The sequence below is a fragment of the Piliocolobus tephrosceles genome, chromosome 13 (assembly GCF_002776525.5).
Source record: "Piliocolobus tephrosceles isolate RC106 chromosome 13, ASM277652v3, whole genome shotgun sequence".
NCBI classification, from domain to species: domain Eukaryota; kingdom Metazoa; phylum Chordata; class Mammalia; order Primates; family Cercopithecidae; genus Piliocolobus; species Piliocolobus tephrosceles.
This window is the reverse complement of record NC_045446.1, coordinates 44,155,607-44,164,346: the sequence shown is the minus strand read 5'-3', so window position 1 is coordinate 44,164,346 and position 8,740 is coordinate 44,155,607. Positions and strand designations below refer to the sequence as shown.

Genomic DNA, 8,740 nt, shown 5'->3' with positions numbered 1-8,740 from the left:
GTGGATCAACCACATTAGCAATGCGGGTACCCAGAGCTCTGAATCATGATCTGCATTTCAATGAGACCCTGAAGTGGTCCTTATGCACAGAGTAGTGCTGGTGTAAGACACCCAGGAGACTGCCTGCCTGTCACATTGTAGGTGCTCAATAAAAATCTCCTTTTTTTTTTTTCTTTTACCATTTATTTCTTATTCTTTAGCTTATACATGTAACTATTTCTGTCTTTTTGGACCAAAGTTATTGGTGTGATTTTTTAAAATACGTCTGACCTGTTAATTTAATCCCTTTTTCTTATCAGCCAAAGTAATCCTTACATCCATTTGAAAAGTTTAAAACTTCCAGACCTGCAGTCTAGATTCTAGAGTGGTCTCTTTTCTCCTTTTTTATTTAAAAAAAAAAAAAAGTTTTTAAGCCAGCTACTCTGACAATGAGCCGCATCTGATTGGTGTGTGTAGAGACCCACTGCCTGTATAACTAGAAGATCTGTTCCTCCTTTTATAATAATTCATTTATTCACTCAACACATATCAAATAACCAATATGTGTATGGGACTGTGAATGACATTAGGGGAACAGTGTGAAATGAACATGCTCCTCACCCTTGTGATGGAAGAAACACTAAAGGAATGAACCAAAACACAGCATTTATAGTTCTCAAGAACACTTTGTGAATATATAAGTAATATATGCTTTTAAAAAAAATTTCGAGTATTGGCTGGGCACGGCGGCTTATGCCTATAATCCCAGCACTTTGGGAGGCCAAGGCAGGCAGATCACCTGAGGTCAGCAGTTCAAGACCAACCTGGCCAATATGGTGAAACCCCGTCTCTACTAAAAATACAAAAATAAGCCGGGCATGGTGGCACAGGCCTGTAGTCGTAGCTACTCAAGGCAAGAGCATCACTTGAACCTGGGAGGCAGAAGTTGCAGTGAGCCGAGATCATGCCACTATATTCCAGCCTGGGCAACAGAGTGAGACTCCATCTCAAAAACAAAAAACAAAACCGAAAAGCAAACAAACAAACAAACTCAAGTATTTTTTCCTTTTCTACATTTTATTGATTTTAATAAGCACTTTATGTATCTCTCTAGTGCTTTGACTTCTACATTGTCTTATAATATTGCTTATCTCACATTTTTCAGTTGCCTGCCATAACATTGATGGTTGCTAGATTTTTAATTCTTCTAGCGTGTGAGTTATTTTTCCAATAAAACAAATTTTTAATTTAGCATTGTGGTAAAAAAATGCACATAACGTAAAATGTACTACCTTAATCATTTTTTGGTGTGCAGTTGAGTAGTGCTAACTATATTCACATTGCTGTGCAACAAATCTCTAGAACTTTTTCATCTTGTAAGAGTGAAACTCTATATTCATTGAACAAACAACTTTCTATTTCCCCCTCCTCCAGCCCCTGGAACCACAATTCTACTGTTTCTCTGAGTTTGACTACTTTAGATACTTCATACGAGTGGAATCATGCACAATTTGTCTTTTTGTAACTGGTTTATTTCACTTCATGTAATGTCTTCAAGGTTCACCCACGTTGTAGCATGTAACAGGATGTCTTTCTTTTTTAAGGCCGAATAATATTCCATTGTATGTATATATCACATTGTATGTATCCATTCATCCACCCACTCCTGGACGTTTGGATTGTTTCCACCTTCTGGCTATTGTGAATAATACTGCAATGAACGTGGTTATGCCTTCAGAGTGCTTTGACTCCAGATGTAGACACTAATGTGCGCCTGTGCCTGAATGTGATTCTTGACTATAAGAAATAATTTTTGAGCTGGCAGAAAGGGAAAGGTAGGCCAGGTCAGGCTTACGGTCAGGCTCTCATGTTGGACATCCAGGCAACAGCAGAGAGATAGAAAACAGCCTGAATCCTTCAGAGTCCTGTCTGAAAGGAAAGCACTAACTTGGGTTGAATGCTGACCATGCTGAACACTTTTGTGTCTGTTGATAGGGAAATGTAATGAAAAGTGATCACCAACATCAGGAACAAGCCCAGCAGGGCATCTTAGCATGGAGGTGGTTTGAGTTATTTGAAAATAGGGTTAATATAAAATAGAACATATTCAAATTTCAAATATAACACAAACTACCATGAGTTTGGATTAGGATTGCAAAGAACATGGGTGTGTGTGGCTGATGCGGCAGAGACCAAACTCTTAAGGGCACAAAAGTCCCTGCCAGGATCTAACCTGATGTTCTTTACTCCCTAGCTTGCTGGTTAAAGAAATCATTCCTGCTGAAAACTAGTCTTTAAAGGACTTTTGTTTCATATGCAGACCCCAGAGTCAATACCTGGGCTCCCATGTCAGGCCTGTAGATGACATTCCTGATAAAATCAGGTCATACACAGAAGGAATGAGTCAAGACCAGTTCTGAAGCTTCCCTGAGGACCAGGAAAAATGCCTTCAAGGAGGAAAAGAAATACCATTACAAATTTGAGCCACGTAGACTGACTTGCATGGATTTCTCTTAGCCCATCATTTCAGTCCTTAGAGGAGAGGAGGTGGCTTATTGCAAATTCAGCTTTTGGTATCACTCTGGAGCTCCTTTACTTGTAATATAGCAAATATGGTTACTTTAAGACACAGGAAAGCAGAAAAGGCACTGGCCTGAGAGTCAGATGGTTTCTAGTTCCAGCATCCAGTACTAGCTGGGTGGCTTTGGACAAGTGGCTGCACCTCTTGAACCTCAGCTTACCTCCTGTGAAACCCAGCCCTGGGGCTAGAACAGCTCCATTCCTTTCAGCTCTACCATTCTGTGAATTAATGACATCAGCTGACCATTGATTTCATCCATTCTACTTTTTATTTGGCATTTGTTCATTTGATACATATATACATATATAAAAATCTGTACATGGTGAAAATACAAAATAAGTATTTCTTTATAAGTTATACAATTAAACAGCTACCTTTTTAAAGTTTAAAAGCCATTGCAAAAAAAAAAAAAAAAGAGTGAGAAAGAAATCTAGTCCGTCCTTTAAAGTCATTCACAATAACCTTGGTATAAAATATCCATACAACACATGTGTACAAAATAGTGTACAGTTCATAAGAGCTGTGCAAAGACAGCAAAGTTCGGTTAAAAAAAAATCAAAGAGGCTGTGTAGGTCTCTCTGTCCACACCATGCCCATTTCCCAGGAGGTTTGCAGCTCAGCAACACCTCCCTAGGAATAACAAAAGGGCACAAGGTAGAGTGTGTGGTGTGTATACCGTGGATACAGAAATTAAAAAGAAAAAGCTTTAAAACACACATACAAGAATAGAGACTGCTCCTTCTCCCCCTTTAAAGAACTCACTTCTTTCCCCAGAGAGCTTTTGGAAGGTGACAGAGAAGACTCAATATGTATGTTGTGCCTTGGACCAGAAGGCACTAATATATATATACTGTTTTTTTTTTTCCTTTTTGAAAATCTTGAGCTTTCTAAGAGAACATCTATGGGGAGACAGGAGTGGGGTGGGGGTTGGAGATGAGAGACTGGACTGGAATAGGAGCCCCTTGCTACCTATTAGGGGAGGCGGAGGGATCTAGACAGTCAAGGTTGTTGGAGTTAGTTATATGATTTGGTGTTTTCACTCCTAACTCGGTTTCCTCCTCCATAAACAAGTTTCCTACTATATAGGGTGGTTGCTGCTGACAACCAGCAGGGCCTGTCTCACAGTAAGGTCCAGGCCATGGGACCATAGGACACCCCACTGTTTAAAATAGTTTGCAATGAACAAAATAAAATGGAGCCCTTGCTGAAAAGTTAAGGCTGGGACCAAGACTTAAAGTTAATTTACGTGGGGAGGACTATTTGGAGTTTTTTTGGGGGAAGGAAATGTCTCTTTGGGGCTACCGCAGGGCCGGTGGCGCCTTCAACGAGGTCATGGTTCTACAGTCGAGAGAGGCAGCATCTGGGCACGGGGAAAAGTGAACGCGCAGACTGGACCCCACCTCTTCAATTTCAAAGCACTTAAAAACAGTACTCTGGAGTGCGAGCGGCTTCTAGGACACGGTGATTTCCTCCTCTTCCTCTCCCTCCTCTTCCTCCTCGGAGTCTGAGAAGTCCGAAGGTTTCCCGGGACTGCTCGAGTGCGCGGGCGAGGTGGGCAGCGGCCCTGGCAGCCGTGGGTCCCGCAGGTGCGGGGGGTCGGGGGACGCGAGGTACGCCAGGCGGTGGCGGGGGCTGCCCGGACCCTCCTCCTCCTCGTCTTCGTCCCCAGGACCCTTCTGGCCCACGTCGCTGAGGTCCGGGTGCGGATTGAGCTTGGTGGGCAGGGTCTGCTCGCGGCAGCCCCCGCTGGACAAGAGTTCGCGCTCTTTGGAGTTCCGCCATTTCATGCGTCGGTTCTGGAACCAGATTTTCACCTGGGATGTCCCGGCCGGCAAGAGGAAGGGAGAAGCAGCGGTCAGATCAGGGGCCCCAGGGGACGCACGGGGGCGGGGGGTGGAGTGGGGAGCAGGCTCTGTCCTGCGGGCTGTGTCCGCTCCCCACCCCCAGAAATGAGTCCAGGTGGATCCCCGCATTGACTCCGCCCCCGCATCAGCTCGCGGTTCCCTTTGCCCCACCTGCTGCCATCCTGCCCCGAAGGGCGGAGTTGAGGGACAGCTGAGCACGGGAGAGAAGGCGGGAAGTGGGGCTGGGGAGAGAAGAGGACTATCCTGCGGAGCTTCGAAGGTAGTGGCCCGTGTACTCACTCCCTCTCTAGGCCTCGGTTTTCCCATCTGTACAGTGGGACCTAAGCGGTTTCCGAACCCTTGCAGTTGACGGGTGCGCCTGGGAGGGGTGGAGGGCGGGGGCGGAGGGTGCTGTGGAGTAACTGCGCTCACCTGCGAGTCTTTCAGGCCCAGCTTGGCCGCCAGCTTCTTGCGGTCGGGCTTGCTGATGTACTTTTGCTTCTGGAACATCTTCTCTAGCGCCTTGCGCTGCACGTCAGAAAAGACTGCTCGACGCAGCATGCCCCGCCGAGGCTTCCCGCGCGCCGCCAGCGGCCAGGAGAAGGTCCCGGGGATGGGCACGACGCTGGAGGACGCTGCAGGGTGGGGGGAGGTGGCGAGTGAGTGGGCATACGCCCCCCATCCCCAACACGGCTCTCCCTGGCTTTTCGCTCTGATCCCTTCATCTCTTTAAAGCGCTCCTTTTTCTCCCCCTGGAGAATAGGCCACGAACCTACAAACCTGCGAGAGTGAAAAGCGCTTTCCGCCCAAATAACTTTCCCTTTCAACGTTGCAAACCCGGATTAGGTAAAACCACGGAAACACAGAAAACAGCCCCCACAATAGCCTGTTTCATTTTTCCATTCAGTGGACTCAGGGAAACAAACCTGCGTACATCAGCTAAAACAGCAATAGAAAAAACAAATTACAAAAATAAAAATAAAATATCCAACCGAGGCCACTGGGTTTCTCCCCTAAGCTTTTATCATTTCAGTGGCTTTTGCATTCTCTAGATGAAAATGAGGTGCTTTACTATTTTGATAAAGAGGGAAAAATCCGATTTAGATTTTTTTTTGAAAAATCCAATAAGTATTCATCTTTTTAATATCAATCCTTCCTCCCCTCCCCCACCAAACGTAAAGAATTCGGCCCGAATACATGAAAAGTGGCAGCTAATTAGCACATTGACTGCTTCCCAATGGGTATTGGTATGATAAAAGGGGGGAGAGTTTCGCTTTAAGCGAAAGAAAAAAACAAAACAAAAAGAAACAGAGACTCTAATGAAGCGTGAATGGTAATTGTGTAGTAATGAACTAACAGAAAAAGACTGAGGACAAGCAGCGAAAGCCATATATTACTGGGACAAAAGAGATTTACACTTTCAAACTAAACACAACTGCAGGCCAAGACCATTGGGAGAATACTGATGGCAGAGGCTTCTCTTCCCCGAATCGTTTTCATTAAATGGACATGAAAAGCTATTTATAAAGCTCGGGTTGTTTTTGTTAGAGCATTGAGATGAGGGAGAAAGGGAGCAAATTCCATTATTAGCAGCAGTGTGAATGGTGGTGGTGGTGGTGGTGGTGGTGCTGGGGAGGGGGAGGGGGGTGGAGAATTCTCTCTCCCCCTTTAAAAAATCAATTGCTTGTTTCTTTTGCTGATATTTGGGAATGCTGTCGTGATTTTCCCCATCCCCCGCAGGCCATACCCAGTTTTTCTTCTCTTTAGAGGGACTCTTCTGCCTCCCTTTTAGTTTTGATCAGTGGCAGAGTTTTTGAGCCATAGTTTGAATCATCAGTGAGGTTACAGGAAGAAAACCTGGTGGAAGCTGTTTAAGGTATTGCTCCTTTAGGCTGGGACACAATTATGGGCTTTCTTCCAACTCCTTCTTATTTTTCAAGATCAACGTTGTTTTATAAGACAGAGGGAGAAAGGAGTATGAGAAGGGATTTGGAAATCAGGCTGGACATAGAAAGTTGGGATTGGGGGAGGATCTAGTCCTCCTCCCCCTGGGCAACCCTAGGCATCCCACACAAGAGGGCACCCCATGTGGTCTTGTGAAAAGCCCGAAGCCCTGAATGAGTCTTAAAGAGAAATTAGCCCCGGCTGGTAGGTGTCTCTCGGCGGCGTGGAGAGACTAGGGCCGGTCTGTGTGTGGCTGCCCGGAGGAGCTGACCAATTGGTCATGGTGCTGAAACCTTTGTGGGGAATCGTGGCCAAGTGCACTGACTCTGTGGGAAAACGGCGGCGTGAAGGGATGCCAACAGCTCCTCGCCGGGAAGGGAACCGCCTCAAATTGGGACCATGACAATTCCTGCTAATTTGTAGAGCAGGGAATTGGTGCAAAGTGTCAAGCAGTCACTGCTTGTGCTAAATAGGGCATCAAATTGGCGCGACGGATTCATGAATGTTGTACGCCTCGCAACCTCTGAACCAGAGCATAACCCCGAGGGGTGGACGGAGAAATATGGCTTCGGAGCGGGGAGCAATGGGCGGGGGCTGGGGCGCCGCCCTGCCTCGCGCAAAGAAGGGAGACAAGACCTACCTGGGAAATAAGAAGATCTGATGAAAGGCTGAAAGGACCCTTCGAAGTAGGGAAACGCGAAGGTCTTGGGAGGGACGCTCTGGAGCAAGGCTGGGGATGTTTCTGGCGGGCAGTGGAGGGGGGGCAGAAAGGAGAGAGGGAGACAGAAAGAATCTGATTACGTACTTGCCTATTGTATAGCACACTAAACGCACGATATAATTAGCCCTTCATCTGGTTTCAAAGACATCTTTCTTATATGTTGACAGGGTAAAATAAATCTTCCCAACATTGTCTTATCTGTAAAACTCTTTTCTTTGCCCCCAACATAATTCTCTGCACCGTCCCACTCTACCCCAGTCTCCATCCTGGGCACTAACGAGATAGGTAGGACTGAGTGGGGATGAAAGAAATTGCAGATTTATAATATTAGCTAATCCAATAAATATATCATATTGAGTTTAAAAAAAAAAAAAAAAAACTGTCTCCTAGAAGCTCGAAGGCAGAAACGCAGACGTCCAGGGGCGTGCGCTCAGCGTTACTGCACCAGATGACTGCCCACTGTCTCCGACTGCGTGTGCTCAAGTTCATTCCGAGGATGGGGCGAGCCTGGAGGCTTTTCTTCCCCGGAATTGACTGGACTATTCTCATATTGCCTGACGTAGGTTCTCAGAGTTCGTGCGTATGTGTGTGCACCGATGTGTGTGTGGGGGCCCGCTCGCTAGAGGAAACTGAGGCCAGGAGGACTCCATGCATGCCTGGTACCTGAACGGGCCCTCAGGGTTCTGCCCTCGCTTACCTGTTCTGGGCCCCGAGGAGAGGATGGTGTTCACTCCAAACTTCAGAAACGTGGTCTCGCTGGCGGGGGAGACGGCAGTCGGCGAAGAGCCGCCCCGCCGGCTCCCAGGACCCGGGGAGCCCAGGTCCGAGGCCCCCGTGTCGGTGAGGGCCGTGGGGGCCCCCTGTCTGGGCGGCGACATGCTGGAGGTGGGCACGCTGCGGGGCAGGTAGGCGGGGGGTCGGCTGATGCGGATCAGATCCTCCACCAGGAAGCTGGAGTGGCTGGAAAATGCCGACTGCAAGGACTGGGGCAGCGTCAAGGTGGGCGTGGGCCGCAGGAGGCTAGGGTACCCGGCGGGGGGCGCGAGGAGGCCGGGGAACATCATGGTAGGCGCGGGGCGGGCGAAATAAACCCCTTCTTTCAGTGGCCGGAGGGTAAACACCTCGCTTCCCGCCCCTCCCACCCCCGCAGTGTCCTCTCTCTTGGGCTTAGCAAAAGTCTCCAAGTAACAATCCCACTTGGGCGTCTGCGAGTCCTCCGTGGTCCTCCCGTCGAGGTGATGGTTTTATAGTGGCCCGCCCGCTAAAGCACTTTGAAAAGTGACAGCTCTGACAATGAGGTTCAACAAAGTTCTCCACTCGAGCTTCATTCGCCGGAGGCTCTGGACGCTCTGATTGGCGCAGGGGTGCAATTTATGATTGGATTAGTCTTCATAAGCATGGCCCGCACAATGGGCCGGCAACAAAGGCCCGCGCGCATCAATTCTGCATATCGACCGCCTCTTTGCAATACAGTGCGCACCAAAGCTCTCGCGGAAGGTTTTTGTTCCGAAGCAACACCCGGGCTAATTAAATGCCTATTTAGAAGTTTCAGATGACATCTTGCCTCATAGAAAAGGAATTATTTAAAGAACGCACTAAATTTATTTGCAGCTCCCCTGCTAAGCCTGGAAAATAAATCAATAAATATTCATAGAAATACATCTTCAGGCT

At 47.5% G+C, this 8,740-nt stretch overlaps 1 protein-coding gene across 1 annotated transcript; it reads right to left on the bottom strand.

The window, feature by feature from the left end:
- Positions 1-3,952: 3,952 nt before the first annotated feature.
- On the bottom strand, positions 3,953-8,281 carry DBX1 (developing brain homeobox 1). The gene is made up of 4 exons (XM_023191507.2): positions 7,767-8,281; positions 6,989-7,090; positions 4,837-5,039; positions 3,953-4,374 (listed from the first exon to the last, which is right to left on the bottom strand). The coding sequence occupies exons 1-4, from the start codon at positions 8,131-8,133 to the stop codon at positions 4,012-4,014; spliced, it is 1,035 nt and encodes a 344-aa protein (XP_023047275.1). The 5' UTR covers positions 8,134-8,281; the 3' UTR covers positions 3,953-4,011.
- Between the last annotated feature and the right edge of the window lie 459 nt (positions 8,282-8,740).